The sequence below is a fragment of the Salmo salar genome, chromosome ssa20 (genome assembly GCF_905237065.1).
Source record: "Salmo salar chromosome ssa20, Ssal_v3.1, whole genome shotgun sequence".
NCBI lineage: Eukaryota > Metazoa > Chordata > Actinopteri > Salmoniformes > Salmonidae > Salmo > Salmo salar.
In genome coordinates, this window is record NC_059461.1 from 39084709 (window position 1) to 39102058 (window position 17350).

The 17350-nt window shown below is 44.5% G+C and overlaps 1 protein-coding gene across 2 annotated transcripts; it reads right to left on the reverse strand.

Annotated features, from left to right (window-relative positions):
- Positions 1–620: 620 nt before the first annotated feature.
- Positions 621–11140, reverse strand: LOC106580600 (steroidogenic acute regulatory protein, mitochondrial). 2 transcript variants are annotated; one of them, XM_045703311.1, is made up of 7 exons: positions 10957–11140; positions 7761–7868; positions 7469–7599; positions 7128–7286; positions 2197–2381; positions 1946–2039; positions 621–1256 (listed from the first exon to the last, which is right to left on the reverse strand). In XM_045703311.1, the coding sequence occupies exons 2-7, from the start codon at positions 7849–7851 to the stop codon at positions 1134–1136; spliced, it is 783 nt and encodes a 260-aa protein (XP_045559267.1). In that variant the 5' UTR covers positions 7852–7868; positions 10957–11140; the 3' UTR covers positions 621–1133. The 2 variants fall into 2 exon arrangements, with proteins under 2 accessions (XP_045559267.1, XP_014017316.2); XM_014161841.2 differs by lacking the exon at positions 10957–11140 and adding an exon at positions 8057–9319.
- Between the last annotated feature and the right edge of the window lie 6210 nt (positions 11141–17350).

The window sequence follows — 17350 nt, forward strand, 5'->3', positions numbered from 1 at the left end:
TATTTGTAGATCAGTCAGTCACTCACAATTTACCCATGATACATTTCAGGTTTGATCCTCTCGAACACGGCCACTAACTTGTATTCAAGGAAAACCTGTCTCTGACGGGGGGGCTGTGGATGTGGCCCTTTTCCCTCAGAGTGCAGTCACCATATCATAGAAAGTTACAGAACTTTGTGGAACAACTAAAACTATACATCAGTGGTTCTCAATCCTGGTCCTGGGGACCCAAAGGTGTGCACATTTTAGTTTTTGCCCTAGCACTACACACCTGATTCAAATAATCAACTCATCATCAATGCTTTAAGCTTTGAGGATTTGAATCAGGTGTGGAGAGTTAAGGAAGAAACTAAAATATGCACCCCTTTGGGTCCCCAGGACCAGGATTGAGAGCCACTTCTGTACATCATGGGAAGATTTTACAAGGTTGACATTAACAGAGGGCAGACTTCCCCTTTGGCGTTAGTTGTGCTGTTGTCTTGATCCCAGGGAATGTACTGAAGGCCCAGGCTCACAGTACTGCAGTGTTTTGATTGGTAAGTGCTTTTCCACATTTTGTCAAGTGATACATGTTACAATCGTCAAGATGTCTTTAAATAATTTTACAAGAAAAATCCTTGTACATTTTAATGATGTTGGAATAATTTATTCACTTGGTAGTCATCCTAACCCAGTGTAATGCAAAGACATTGTTTTACAATTAATATAATATTTAAATAACACTTCACATTGAAGGTATAATAACAATGTGTGCTATGGCCGGATAAAAAGTTATTTGGATCACAGACTCAGTGGTAAAGTGGAATGTGTGTATGTTTTGAGAAGAGGGTGTGTGCTGTGTAAAAGAGGCACATCTACTCTTAAGTGTCCTTCCCTAGTCTCTCCTCTTCATCTGAATTTGTGTGTGAACAGGTTAGGTGAGGATATAGACCAGTTCTTTGAGATTGGTATGAAGAGAAAGACATGGGGAGAGAGCCACTTTAGACTGTTAATGGAGTCAGGGTTCAGAAGAACAAGACGTCACTCAATTGTACTCCAATTCTGTCCTAAGGACTGGGCGGAGCTGTCCATCTGGTGGCCTGCCATTGGTGTGCACGCCAATTGAAAGGTCAGAGGGCACGGCAGATTGTGTGTCAGCAGGCTGGCACAATCTCCATGGAATCACTGTTGCTGGCCATCCTCTGCCTCAGGTGGTTGGCAAAATCCACCTGTGTCTGAGAGAGCACTTTGTTTATGATGGTCTTTGGGATCCAACCCTGTGAGGGAAAGAGACAGGGTGAAACAGGGAGAGAGACAGGGTGAAACAGGGAGAGAGACAGGGTGAAACAGGGAGAGAGACAATGAAAAACAGTATCTAAGGGCTACATTCAATCAGATTCGCACTACCAGACTCCCACATAGCTGTTGTTATGACGGTGTCAGAGGTGGAATTCACAAGCGGCTTCCAGCGTTATACCTATTGCGGACATTGGCATAGACAGGGTTGAGGAGTAACTGATTACATGTCATTTGAGTTTCATTATTTCTATATAGCCTACACTTATTCATTTTCAACTTCTAGCGCAAGTGGAATGGGTGTGTCTTCGGGCCAATGACCACACAAGCATCCGCTCACCGATTTGACAACTCCAACGCAGTTACACCTCCGACATATCACCTAAATAAAAACAATGATCTGCTATGCAGGTACAGGTTATCGCGGGCTAACGCTGAACTGACTGAATCTAGGCCTCAGGGTTGTCAATTCAACCATCATCAACCATAACCTTCAACCATCAAAGTTAGTCAGTGACCGTGATAAAAGGACAAACGGTATCTATGAGGCAATAAGTTCCAGAAAGGATTTGATGAAAATGCTTCTAGCAGAGGGTGAAAGTCAAACAATATAGTTACAGTTGTATCTGTCTAGCCCTAGTGATGAGATGCAGGGTAATGGCCTTCTTACCTTTAAATCTATGCTTAATAACCAGGTGAACTTGGTCTTGTTTGGATCATCGGCACTAGGCCGCATCACTATACATGTTGGTCCGTTCTCCGCCCTGACAAAGTCAACAATACGGTGTAGAATATCAGTGTTAGTGTATGTTGAAGTCCAACACAATATTACAAATATTATTTTTCTATGATGTATTGTTAGTGATTTATAGCCATCCATCCATCTTTCTGTCCATCCCTTGAGTATATGAACTAGCCTACCTGACAACGCCCCTCTGTTCGGACATGGTGGGGTGTTGAGTAGACATGCCAGCCAGGAAGCACGTGGACCCCCGGCGCTTGGCACAGCGAACACTAACGAAGTCCCGCGGCCCCACCACGTTACCAGGCGTGGGTCCAGACACCTCGTGGGTTACCATGGTCTCCTGACCTATCTTCTGGAGAATCTAGGGGCGGAGGAAGATAGTCAAAAACCTACACTGTACAAAAATATAGAAACACAACATGTAAAGTGTTGGTCCCATGTTTCATGAGCTGAAATAAAAGATCCCAGAAATGTTCCATACACACAAAAAGCTTATTTCTCTCAAATGTTGTGCAAAAATGTGTTTACTTGCCTACTTAAATAAAGGTTAAATAAATAAAAAGTAAACATCTCTGTTAGTGACATCCCTGTTATGATCTTGTTGCCATCTGATGCACATTCAGATGTCATAAATCAGCACTGCAGAGCTCTCCCTGTCCTATGCTGTGCCTTGATTGTATTACTGTTGATGATATCTGGAAATGTGCATGTACACCCTGGCCCATCTACTGTTGCTAGCCCCAATTCTGACTTGTTCTCTGAAATCTGCTTCACTGATATCTGCTCTCGTAAAAGCCTGGGTTTTCTGCACGTTAACACTAGAAGCTTATTAACTAAAATGGATCAATTGAAAGTGTGGGGTCACAGCTCCACAGTGTTGGTCATTACTGAGACGTGGTTAAGCAAGAGTGTTTTGTACTGACGTTAACCTTTCTGGTTATAACCTTTTTTGGCAAGACAGATCTTCCAAAGGTGGGGGAGTGGCATCTTTACCAAGGACCACCTTCAGTGCTCGGCTGTCTCCACCAAGTCTGTCCACAAACAATTTGATTTGCTCGTTTTAAGTATTAAACTTTCAAATTGCTCTTTATTGACTGTTGCTGGGTGCTATCGTCCTCCATCAGCACTCGCCTGTACCCTACATGCCCTAAGCTCTCTCCTGGCCCCTTACACAAAGTCTGAATTTGTCCTGCTAGGTGACCTAAACTGGGACATGCTTAAACTATCTGACAAGTCCTAAAGCAATGGGACTCCCTAAATCGTTCTCAGATTATTACCAATTCCACAAGGTATGATTCCAAACACCCAGAAAAGGCTCCTCTTCTTGATGTTATCCTCACAAATAATCCTGATATGTATCAGTGTGGTGTTTTCTGTTATGACCATAGTGCTCACTGTTTTAGCCTGTGTTCGTAATGGCTGCTCAGTGAAACAACCTGTCCTGATTTGTCATAGACGCTTGCAAAAAACTTGAATGAGCAAGCCTTCCTTCATGAGCTGTCCTCTGTAAAATGGTCTACAATCAGCTTGATCCCCTCTGTCGAAGACACTTGGACCTTCTTTTTTAAATATTTTCGGTGGTATTGTTAACAAACACGCTCCCATAAAGAAAATTAGGATTAAAAACAGGTTCAGCCCCTGGTTCGACTGTGATCTTGCAGAGTTACTCCACCTCAAGAATTGCATTTGGCGAAAGGCTCGTCACACGCACACTCAGGCTGACTGGATCTCGTTCAGGCAAATGAGAAATAAGTGCACTCAGGCTATCTGGAAGGCCAAAGTTAGTTACTTTAAGGAGCAGTTCCCTCTCTCTGGGTCTAACCCCAAGACGTTCTAGAAAACGGTTAAAGACCTGGAGAATAAACCCTCCTCCTCACAGCTGCCCATGTCCCTTAAAGTTGATGAAGTGGTTGTTACTGACAAGAAGCACATACTTCATTAAGACAGGATTCCTATTTGACTCAGTCATACCTTCTTGCCATTCCAACATTTCCTCATCTCCCACCCCTTCTAATGCGACTATCCCCAATGCTTCTCCCTCTTTTTCCGCTGCCCCGCTACAAAGTTTCTCCCTGCAGACGGTCACTAAGTCTGAGGTGCTAAAGGAACTCCTGAAACTTGACCCCAAAAAAACCATCTGGGTCACATGGTTTAGACCCTTTCTTCTTTAAGGTTGCTGCCCCTATCATCGCCAAAGCGTATCTCTGATCTTTTTAACCTGTCTCTCCTTTCTGGGGAGGTTCCCATTGATTGGAAGGCAGCCACAATTTGTCCTTTATTTAAATGGGGAAATCAAGTTGATCATAACTGTTATAGGCCTATTTCTATTTTGCCCTGTTTATCAAAAGTGTTGGAAAAATTTGTCAATAATCAACTGACTGGCTTTCTTGATGTCTATAGTATTCTCTCTGGTTTCCGCTCAGGTTATGGATGTGTCACTGCAACCTTAAAGGTCCTCAATGATGTCATCATTGCCCTTGATTATAAGCAATGTTGTGCTGATATTGTTATTGACTTGGACAAAGCTTTTGGTATGGTAGACCATTCCATTCTTGTGGGCCGGCTAAGTTGTATTGGTGTCTCTGAGGGGTCTTTGGCCTGGTTTGCTAACTACCTCTCTCAGAGTGCAGTGTATAAAGTCAGAAAACCTGATGTCTCAGCCACTGCCTGTCACCAAGGGAGTACCCCAAGGCTCAATCCTAGGCCCCACACTCTTCTCAATCTACATCAACAACATAGCTCAGGCAGTAGGAAGCTGTCTCATCAATTTATATGCAGATGAGACAGTCTTATACTCAGCTGGCCGCTCCCCGGATTTTGTGTTAAATGCTCTACAACAAAGCTTTCTTAATCCAACAACAAAGGTCATGTGGTTTGGTAAGAAGAATGTCCCTCTCCCCACAGGTGTGATACCTACCTCTGAGGGTTTAGAGCTTGGTAGTCACCTCATACAAGTACTTGGGAGTATGGCTAGACAGTACACTGTCCTTCTCTCAGCACATATCAAAGCTGCAGGCTAATGTTAAATCTAGACTTGGTTTCCTCTATTGTAATCACTCCTCTTTCACCCCAGCTGCCAAACTAACCCTGATTCAGATGACCATACTACCCATGCTAGATTACAGAGACATAATTTATAGATCGGCAGGTAAGGGTGCTCTCGAACGGCTAGATGTTCTTTACCATTCGGCCATCAGATTTGCCACCAATCCTCCTTATAGGACACATCACTGTACTCTATACTCTTCTGTAAACTGGTCATCTCTGTATACCCGTCAAAGACCAACGGGTAGATGCTTATTTATAAAACCCTCTTAGGCCTCACTCCCCCCTATCTGAGATATCTACTGCAGCTATCATCCCCCACATACAACACCTGTTCTGCCAGTCACTTTCTGTTAAAGGTCCCCAAATCACACACATCCCTAGGGCACTCGTCTTTTCAGTTCGCTGCAGCGAACGACTGGTACAAGCTGCAACAAACACTCAAACTGGACAATTTTATCTCAATCTCTTCATTCAAAGACTCAATCTTGGACACTCTTTCTGACAGTTGTGGCTGCTTTGCATGATGTTTTGTGGTCTCTAACTTCTTGCCCTTTGTGCTGTTGTCTGTGCCCAATAATGTTTGTACCATGTTTTGTGTTGCTACCATGTTGTGTTGCTACCATGTTGTTGTCATGTTGTGTTGCTACAATGCTGTGTTGTCATGTGTTGCTGCCTTGCTATGTTGTTGTCTTAAGTCTCTCTTGTGATGTGTGTTTGGTCCTATATTTATATATTTTTATTTTTAATCCCCCATCCCTGCAGGAGGTCTTTCGCCTTTTGTTAGGCCCTCATTGTAAATAAGAATTTGTTCTTAACTGATTTGCCAAGTTAAATAAAGGTTAAATTAAAAAAGTGAGCATTTCACCTTTGCCAAGATAATCCATCCACCTGAAAGTTGTGGCATAAATAAACTGATTAAACAGCATGATCATTATACAGGTGCACCTTGTGCTAGGTACAATAAAAGGCCACTCTAAAATGTGCAGTTTTGTCACACAACACAGATGTCTCAAGTTTTGAGGGAGCGTGCAATTGGCATGCTGACTGCAGGAATGTCCACCAGAGCTGTTGCCAGAGAATTTAATGTTAATTTTCGCTACCATAAGCCGCCTCCAACATCGTTTTGGAGAATTTGGCAGTACGTTCAACTGGCCTCACAACCGTAGACCACGTGTATGGCGTTGTGTTGGCGAGCGGTGTGCTGATGTCAACGTTGTGAACAGAGTGCCCCATGGTGGCGGTGGGATTATGGTGTGGGCAGGCGTAAGCTATGGACAACAAACACGATTGTATTTTATCGATGGCAATTTGAATGCACAGAGATACCGTGACGAGATCCTGAGGCCCATTGTCGTGTCATTCATCCGCCGCCATCACCTCATGTTTCAGCATGATAATGCACAGCCCCATGTTACAAGGATCTATACACAATTCCTGGAAGCTGAAAATGTCCCACAGACTTGTCACCCATTGAGCATGTATGGGATGCTCTGGATCAACATGTAAGACAGCGTGTTCCAGTTCCTGACAATATCTATTAACTTTGCACAGCCATTGAAGAAGAGTGAGATAATATTCCACAGGCCACAATCAACAGCACAATCAACAGCCTGATCAATTCTATGCAAAGCAGATGTGTCGCGCTGAATGAGGCAAATGGTGGTCACACCAGATACTGACTGTTTTTTTTATCCACGATCCTACTTTTTTTTAAGTATCTGTGACCAACAGATGCATATTTGTATTCCCAGACATGTGAAATCCATCGATTGGGACCTAATTCATTTATTTCAATTGACTGATTTCCTTATACTGTAACTTGTTGCATTTCTATTTTTGTTCAGTATATTCATTTCTTCAATGAGAGAATGCACATTTGGACTCTTACATTGAACAAAACAACCCAAAGTATGAGACGACTTCGAATCAAATGCAATCAATTTCTCTTTTTGTATTGTGTATTGTTGTTTCCATTAAGCAGACACTTTTAATCCAAAGCGATTTACAGTGTAGGTCGTGCCTTGTTAATAAAACGGTTGAAAAATGTTGATTGTCTCACCTTGACCTCTTTGACATTTGGGTTCCAGTCTCCCATCTGCTCCATGTTGCCCACCAGCTCCCCATAAAGGTTATCAGAGCGCTGGTCAAACAGCACCTCCAGCTTAAACACCTTCCCCACATCAGGTAACACCTTACTCAGCACCTTGTCTCCATTTGCCTGGAATCATGGGACCATAGAATTACAACTCATAGATCTGACATTTGCAAGAATTTAAACAACAACCTTGATATTGAAGTTCAAAAGAGATATATACTGTAGGTCTGTAATTGCTACAATGAAGAGGTGAAGAAGGGAGTCAGTGTGCCAGCTGTCTTTGCGTCCGCAATCTCTATACTCACAGCAGTGATCTCAGTGGTCCATCCGTCCTGATCGCTGAGGATGCTGATAGACTTCTGCAGCGCCTCCTCCCCCTGCTTCACGTACGACACCTCTGCCTCATTAAAGCCCTGCTCCTCCTCAATCCGCGAGCCTGGAGCACAGCAACACAGAGAAATAACGTTTTCACTAGAGTTAGACTACAAAAAAACATTCCATTTGGGTGGACCAGAGACCATATTAGGGTATATGTGAATGAGAGAAAGAAAACCAGGTAAGAAGTGTGTTTTGAGTGAGTGGACGGTGAGGACTGACTGGGCTGTGAGCTCCTGCGGTGGACATGGCTGATCCAGTTGCAAGGGTCAGGGCCTGCTAGCATGTTCAACTCATGGTGAATGGTCACCATTGCATTCTTCCTCAAACCTGGGACAGGGAGAATAGGAGAAAGAGAAGACAGCTGTAGTACCAGCTAAACATCTATTATTGTTATACCAAATCATTCCATACATTCTTTGTAAAACAACAACAGAAAATAGAGTTTTAGAACACACCATGAACACGGTCACTGAGCCGTGTAACACTAGCAGTCATTTACATACTCATTCACTAACCTGTCATGTTCCTCATATGTCGGTAGGAGATGCCAGCGCACAGTTTGAAAGTTGCAGGCAACATTTTCTGTCAATTTAGTGTCTAGTTTTGTTTCTGAGTGAAATAGAGAATGCTAAAATATAAAATATATAACACAGAGAAGACCTGTGTAGATTGTCGTTTTTGTTCTAGGTGTTTTAAAGAGAAAAATAGAAAATACTAAAAACAGAGAGGACCAGCATGATTAGGTTGTCGAGGGGAGTTTAGATTCTGTCTGAACTCTGTGGGAGTTGCCGTATGTTTCTTTATATAAACTCAGAGCAAGGCCATGATGCTGTCACCTCGGAGATAAACACGCACATCATCCCGCCATTCTAACAACACTGAGGTCAAGGATACCTCTCGGACACGTTCAGCATGTCTCCAGGCTCCAATAAACATTATGTCAGATAACGTCCAGTTCTCAGGCCCACTGCACTATACACACAAACGCACACACGCACACACCACACACACACACACACACACACACACACACACACACGGGCCAGGAAACGTGAGGTTGTACACATACATGACATGAGACAGAATACATGAGATGATAAGGAGTCCTTCAGACAGACAGACAGACAGACAGACAGACGTCAGTCAATGTAGTAGGACCAGTAATGGTCACATCCGCTCACACTCCCAAGTTGCCTACCCAGGCTACGCCATGCCCACGGAAATGAGTATCTTCTCCGGCCAGAACACACGTGGGTAAAGCGGCCTTGTGAAAATTTGTCATTGGCTTTGATACTCTGACTGGTTAGAGACGATCCAAATCAAATCAAATCAATCGCTGATGACTTTGTTCTGTTCAATGCCCCTTGTGCCCCTCGTCACCACAAACGATTTCAATGACGGCAGTCTCAGACTAAAGTACGTAGTGAACGACTGAGCAGCAGAAGAATTTTGTGTGAATCGTAAGGCTAACTCGCAAGGTCCCTCACAGCCAAATCACAGGAATGTATTAAATAAACAGTGTTTACTGAATGTTCGCTGGACAGAATATTCTGCCTCCAAACTGTGTTGAAACCACCTGTATTGTCAGTATGATCCTATCTTCAACAATATGACCCAAGCAGAGAGTGGTGCTCTTAAACTGGACATCAGTGGAGGCTGGTGGGAGGAGCTATAGGAGGACAGGCTCATTGTAATGTCTGGAATGGCATCAATGGAATGGAGGCAAACATGGTTTCCATGTGTTTGATACTGTTCCGTTATTCCATTCCAGCCATTACAATGAGCACATCCTCCTATAGCTCCTTCCACCAGCCTCCTCTGCTAGACATCCTCAGCTTTGTAGAAGGTGACTCTATCCACATACAGTACATCGTATCTAGGATCAGACTGCACCATCCCAATTCTCACTGTCACCAGTAAGTAGGCGGTTACTGGTTAATTGCAATTTTGATTTTTGGGAACAATTAATTACATGTTACTGGAAACTAATTGTTGAAATGTGTTGCGAAATTGTTATTTTAAACCTGATCTAGAGTTACTGTGTATAGCCAAGTACTTACAATCTGATTACCTATATTAAGTAAGTTATAAGTATATGTCCCACGGGCAACTTAATGTAAAGTGTAAAACCTCAACCAGTCACTGCGCTGCAGAATCTCACAATACAAATGTCCAAGTCATAAGACTGCTAAATAGTTAGTCCGTTAGCTATTTGGTTAAGTATTTAACTATCTACATTAACCCTTATTGTCTCATCACATACGCTGCTGCTACTGTTTGTTCCTCAGTATCCATACAACCAGTCCCCAGAGCTTCCTATACAGTAATTATATTTTTGTAACGTGTTGAGGCCGGCAATTAACGGGAATGAGAGTATTTAAAGATGTTGTAGAACTGCTGTATTTGAAGCACCACTCCCTTCTGCCCAGTTTCCATGATGTTGCTAAGGCAATCAAGCAGTTTTTACCATTTCTGTAACTGTCACTTCTGCGGAGTGATCGTTTTCTAAACTAAAACTACCTAAGAAGCATCAGGCTCTCGGTCTGACATGTGCTTTTGAACACCTGAATTAAGCTCCACTAATTGCACTTGTGCCGCAGCCTGGTCTCATAGATTAGACATATCATAGTAAATGTAAATAATTAGAATTATAGAGTATGTTACGTTTGTTATGGTTACATAAGACAGATGCTTACTGCATGGGTGGGTGTATAACGTAAACATTTAGCAACGCAAAGGTTGCAAGTTCGAATCTCATCACGGACAACTTTAGCATTTCAGCTAATTAGTAACTTTTCAATTGCTTAATACTTTTTATCTACTTTGCAACTACTTAGCATGTTAGCTAACCCTTCCCCTAACCCTAACCTTAACCCTTTTGGCTAATCCCTCCCCTAACTCTAACCTTAACCTTAAACCTTTAACCTAACTCCTAAGTGTAACCCTAACCCCTAACCCCAAACCTAGCAGACGTTAGGCAGTTAGCTAACATTAGCCACCTAGCTAGAATTCGTAACATCATACGTTTTGCAAATTTGTAACATATAGTATGGTTTGCAGATTTGTAACATATTCTACATTTTGCAAATTCGTAACATATAATACAAATTGTAATTCATAACATATCACACAAAATTGGTGATGGACATTCAAAAATTAATACATACCATACGAAACATAACATATAAACAGAGATACTAATTAGTGTCTCGGATTTATGTACAGAAAAATATGAAATACTCTTAGACCAGGTTGGGCGCCGTGGCAGCCTTGATCACAGCAGTTTTTCACCAATATCCCCATTTTTTATTTTTCAAGGCCTGAGGCACTTTTTCAGTCACATTCCTGAAGCCCAAGAAACAAACACTTAACGTCCTAGTATTACATTTGGAAATTAAAAAGGTTTATGAACTACTTTTTGGAGGAGAGACACAGGTGCTCCCAGAGCTCGTTGGCCTCACTGCCTTGTGGGGGCTGCAGGTTGTCCAGTACGGCAGGATGTCCAAATATTTTCAGTATCATGGTACAAAATGTACCAGTCAAATGTCCTTGTATGTGGGGTTGTGTCACGCTCTGGAAGGTGTCCAACCTCTTACTGTAGCTGTGGGTTGCTAAACCACTGACTGTAATCACCAGGCAGTGGTAACAACATATTACTCAAGGGGTCTTCCACGCTTTCTTAACCTTGCTTCCTGAATCCAACCAAAACCCAAATGATCTCACGACAATATTGCTCCAATGACTAACGTGTCAAACCAGGCAGAGAAAGTCAACCCTGTTCAAGACTATTGCAACTGCATCTGTGTCACTAGATCTCAGTTTAAACGTCAATGAAAAACTCAGGTCATATTTTGTTTATAATAAAATAAAACTTCATAAATCATGGATGGAGAGTGGCAACATTGATTTATACCTTGGGCCTAATGGCTTTATCATGGCTGAGTTGTGATATAAAAAATGGGAACAGACAGAACCAGTACAACAACAAAAAAATGCATGAAATGAAATGTATGCATTCACTACTTTAAGTCGCTCTGGATAAGAGCGTCGGCTAAATGACTAAAATGTAAAAATCTAAAAATGATTATCTGGAAAGAACACAAAAAAGACAAAGGCAACCCAGTATGATGCAGATACACTTTAGTATACTATTCCCCAAAATATATACAATTAGGAGTACATGAGCATATGAATATTATAGCAGGTCACATACTGCAATGCGTTTTCACCAAACAGGTATTCCTCAGCTTTAGAGGCCTTTTTCATACTGACGTCCTCTCACCGAGAATATCTGACCCATTCCTGGCCTCTATAGCAGCTATGCACACACATCTACTTCTACTGTAAGGACCATGCCTCTGACCAATATTATCACTACTTATATACCATGATCCTTCATTCCTTACTGCTTGATTAAACAATGATAGAATACAAATATATGGTAGGGTTTCCTTTTATTATCCCCCCAATAGGAATAGGTAGGGTGGAAACCTGTCCAGTCCTCTGAACTGTGGACTGCAGTAATCAGGGAAACAAAAGTCAAACATATCAGACTTGTTTCAATGACCAAGAGTAAGGCTGCTCTGAGAATACAAAACCTTTAATTTGGTGTCATAGACATGCAATAGTACTATTGCTCAGAGGCAATTTTAGCATGTAAATGTTGATGGGAAAACTCCCCCCCAAAAATGGGATGCATGCCAGCGAAGCCACAACACAGCACTGAACAATACATTAATTTCACTATAATTGTGACAAATGGTGCCCACAAGCCTTTAGGGCCTACATAAAGCTGTCCCAACAGCAGAGCTTTCTTTCCAGCACCATGGAGTGAATCCTACCACCGCTACACCTGGCTATCACTGTTTCACTCTGGCAGTGAAACAATTAATTCAGCCTCATTTACTGCCTTAAAAAAAACATAGTTGATATGGCTGACTTGCTTAAAGAAATGCGATTTCTACTTACAATTGAAATGTACAAACTATGGCATAAGGGGATGACGAGAGGATAAGAGGCAATCCGAAATTTCGATTAAGACATTCATGAGCGAGCAAAGATGGACATAGTCAATATAACTATTTGTTCAGCACTTTTGAAATGTACAGCTACAGAATTCAGAACATTGGCCGTTCTTACAGTATTCTCCCTTTACACCAAGTGAGAACCGTAGGATAAATAAATGGGGCATATAAGCAGACAATGAAAGCTCTTACAATATTTGATGATTACATTTCTCTAAAACAGGCTATATGTGCACCACCAAGTCAGAACAGCAGGCTAAGTAATTTTTTTATTTCACCTTTATTTAACCAGGTAGGCTAGTTGAGAACAAGTTCTCATTTACAACTGCGACCTGGCCAAGATAAAGCAAAGCAGTGTGACACAAACAACAACACAGAGTTACACATGAAATAAACAAACATACAGTCAATAATACAATAGAAAAAGTCTATATACAGTGTGTGCAAATGAGGAAGAATAACAGAGGTAAGGCAATAAATAGGCCATAGTGGCAAAATAATTACAATATAGCAATTAAACACTGGAGTGATAGATGTGCAGAAGATGAGTGTGCAAGTAGAGATACTGGGGTGCAAAGGAGCAAAATAAATAAAATAACAGTATGGGGATGAGCAAGTTGGATGGGCTATTTACAGATGGGCTATGTACAGGTGCAGTGATCTGTGAGCTGCTCTGACAGCTGGTGCTTAAAGCTAGTGAGGGAGATATGAGTTTCCAGCTTCAGTGATTTTTGCAGTTCGTTCCAGTCATTGGCAGCAGAGAACTGGAAGGAAAGGCGGCCGAAGGAGGAGGAATTGGCTTTGGGGGTGACCAGTGAAATATACCTGCTGGAGTGCGTGCTACGGGTGGGTGCTGCTATGGTGACCAGTGAGCTGAGATAAGGCGGGGCTTTACCTAGCAGAGACTTGTAGATGACCTGGAGCTAGTGGGTTTGGCAATAAATATGAAGCGAGGGCCATCCAACGAGAGCATACAGGTCTCAATGGTGGGTAGTATATGGGGCTCTGGTGACAAAACGGATGGCACTGTGATAGACTGCATCCAATTTGCTCAGTAGAGTGTTGGAGGATATTTTGTAAATGACATCACCGAAGTCAAGGATCGGTAGGATAGTCAGTTTTACGAGGGTATGTTTGGCAGCATGAGCGAAGGATGCTTTGTTGCAAAATAGGAAGCCGATTCTAGATTTAATTTTGGATTGGAGATGATTAATGTAAGTCTGGAAGGAGAGTTTACAGTCTAACCAGACACCTAGGTATTTGTAGTTGTCCACATATTCTAAGTCAGAACCGTCCAGAGTAGTGATGCTGGACGGGCGAGCAGGTGCGGGCAGCGATCAGTTGAAGAGCATGCATTTAGTTTTACTTGCATTTAAGAGCAGTTGGAGGCCACGGAAGGAGAGTTGTATGGCATTGAAGCTCGTCTGGAGGTTAGTTAACACAGTGACCAAAGAAGGGCCAGAAGTATACAGAATGGTGTCGTCTGCATAGAGGTGAATCAGAGAATCACCAGCAGCAAGAGCGACATCATTTATGTATACAGAGAAAAGAGTCAGCCCGAGGCTTGAGCCCTGTGGCACCCCCATAGAGACTGCCAGAGGTCCAGACAACAGGCCCTCCGATTTGACACACTGAACTCTGTCTGAGAAGTACATTACATTACATTTAAGTCATTTAGCAGACGCTCTTATCCAGAGCGACTTACAAATTGGTGGATTCACCTTATGATATCCAGTGGAACAACCACTTTACAATAGTGCATTTAAATCTTTTAAGGGGGGGGTGGGGGTTTAGAAGGATTACTTTATCCTATCCTAGGTATTCCTTAAAGAGGTGGGGTTTCAGGTGTCTCCGGAAGGTGGTGATTGACTCCGCTGTCCTGGCGTCGTGAGGGAGCTTGTTCCACCATTGGGGTGCCAGAGCAGCGAACAGTTTTGACTGGGCTGAGCGGGAACTGTGCTTCCTCAGAGGTAGGGAGGCGAGCAGGCCAGAGGTGGATGAACACAGTGCCCTTGTTTGGGTGTAGGGCCTGATCAGAGCCTGAAGGTACGGAGGTGCCGTTCCCCTCACAGCTCCGTAGGCAAGCACCATGGTCTTGTAGCGGATGCGAGCTTCAACAGGAAGCCAGTGGAGAGAGCGGAGGAGCGGGGTGACGTGAGAGAACTTGGGAAGGTTGAACACCAGACGGGCTGCGGCGTTCTGGATGAGTTGTAGGGGTTTAATGGCACAGGCAGGGAGCCCAGCCAACAGCGAGTTGCAGTAATCCAGACGGGAGATGACAAGTGCCTGGATTAGGACCTGCGCCGCTTCCTGTGTGAGGCAGGGTCGTACTCTGCGAATGTTGTAGAGCATGAACCTACAGGATCGGGTCACCTCCTTGATGTTAGTAGAGAATGACAGGGTGTTGTCCAGGGTCACGCCAAGGTTCTTAGCACTCTGGGAGGAGGACACAATGGAGTTGTCAACCGTGATGGCGAGATCATGGAACGGGCAGTCCTTCCCCGGGAGGAAGAGCAGCTCCGTCTTGCCGAGGTTCAGCTTGAGGTGGTGATCCGTCATCCACACTGATATGTCTGCCAGACATGCAGAGATGCGATTCGCCACCTGGTTATCAGAAGGGGGAAAGGAGAAGATTAATTGTGTGTCGTCTGCATAGCAATGATAGGAGAGACCATGTGAGGATATGACAGAGCCAAGTGACTTGGTGTATAGCGAGAATAGGAGAGGGCATAGAACAGAGCCCTGGGGGACACCAGTGGTGAGAGCACGTGGTGCGGAGACAGATTCTCGCCACGCCACCTGGTAGGAGCGACCTGTCAGGTAGGACGCAAGCGTGGACCGCGCCGGAGATGCCCAACTCGGAGAGGGTGGAGAGGAGGATCTGATGGTTCACCGTATCAAAGGCAGCAGATAGGTCTAGGAGGATGAGAGCAGAGGAGAGAGAGTTAGCTTTAGCAGTGCGGAGAGCCTCCGTGACACAGAGAAGAGCAGTCTCAGTTGAATGACCAGCCTTGAAACCTGACTGATTTGGATCGAGAAGGTCATTCTGAGAGAGATAGCAGGAGAGCTGGCCAAGGACGGCACGTTCAAGAGTTTTGGAGAGAAAAGAAAGAAGGGATACTGGTCTGTAGTTGTTGACTTCGGAGGGATTGAGTGTAGGTTTTTTCAGAAGGGGTGCAACTCTCGCTCTCTTGAAGACGGAAGGGACGTAGCCAGCGGTCAAGGATGAGTTGATGAGCGAGGTGAGGTAAGGGAGAAGGTCTCCGGAAATGGTCTGGAGAAGAGAGGAGTGGATAGGGTCAAGCTGGCAGGTTGTTGGGCGGCCGGCCGTCACAAGACACAAGATTTCATCTGGAGAGAGAGGGGAGAAAGAGGTCAAAGCACAGGGTAGGGCAATGTGAGCAGGACCAGCGGTGTCGTTTGACTTAGCAAACGAGGATCGGATGGCGTCAACCTTCTTTTCAAAATGGTTGACGAAGTCATCCGCAGAGAGGGAGGAGGGGGGAGGGGGGAGGAGGATTCAGGAGGGAGGAGAAGGTGGCAAAGAGCTTCCTAGGGTTAGAGGCAGATGCTTGGAATTTAGAGTGGTAGAAAGTGGCTTTAGCAGCAGAGACAGAAGAGGAAAATGTAGAGAGGAGGGAGTGAAAGGACGCCAGGTCCGCAGGGAGGCGAGTTTTCCTCCATTTCCGCTCGGCTGCCCGGAGCCCTGTTCTGCGAGCTCGCAATGAGTCGTCGAGCCACGGAGCAGGAGGGGAGGACCGAGCCGGCCTGGAGGATAGGGGACATAGAGAATCAAAGGATGCAGAAAGGGAGGAGAGGAGGGTTGAGGAGGCAGAATCAGGGGATAGGTTGGAGAATGTTTGAGCAGAGGGAAGAGATGATAGGATGGAAGAGGAGAGAGTAGCGGGAGAGAGAGAGCGAAGGTTGGGACGGCGCAATACCATCCGAGTAGGGGCAGAGTGAGAAGTGTTGGATGAGAGCGAGAGGGAAAAGGATACAAGGTAGTGGTCGGAGACTTGGAGGGGAGTTGCAATGAGATTAGTGGACGAACAGCATCTAGTAAAGATGAGGTCAAGCGTATTGCCTGCCTTGTGAGTAGGGGGGGAAGGTGAGAGGGTGAGGTCGAAAGAGGAGAGGAGTGGAAAGAAGGAGGCAGAGAGGAATGAGTCGAAGGTAGACGTGGGGAGGTTAAAGTCACCCAGAACTGTGAGAGGTGAGCCATCCTCAGGAAAGGAACTTATCAAGACGTCAAGCTCATTGATGAACTCTCCAAGGGAACCTGGAGGGCGATAAATGATAAGGATGTTAAGCTTGAAAGGGCTGGTAACTGTGACAGCATGGAATTCAAATGAGGAGATAGACAGATGGGTCAGGGGAGAAAGAGAGAATGTCCACTTGGGAGAGATGAGGATTCCAGTGCCACCACCCCGCTGGCCAGATGCTCTCGTGGTATGCGAGAACACGTGGGCAGACGAGGAGAGAGCAGTAGGAGTAGCAGTGTTATCTGTGGTAATCCATGTTTCCGTCAGTGCCAAGAAGTCGAGGTGCTGGAGGGTAGCATAGGCTGAGATGAACTCTGCCTTGTTGGCCGCAGACCGGCAGTTCCAGAGGCTGCCGGAGACCTGGAACTCCACGTGGGTCGTGCGCGCTGGGACCACCAGGTTAGAGTGGCAGCGGCCACGCGGTGTGAAGCGTTTGTGTGGCCTGTGCAGAGGGGAGAGAACAGGGATAGACAGACACATAGTTGACAGGCTACAGAAGAGGCTACGCTAATGCAAAGGAGAT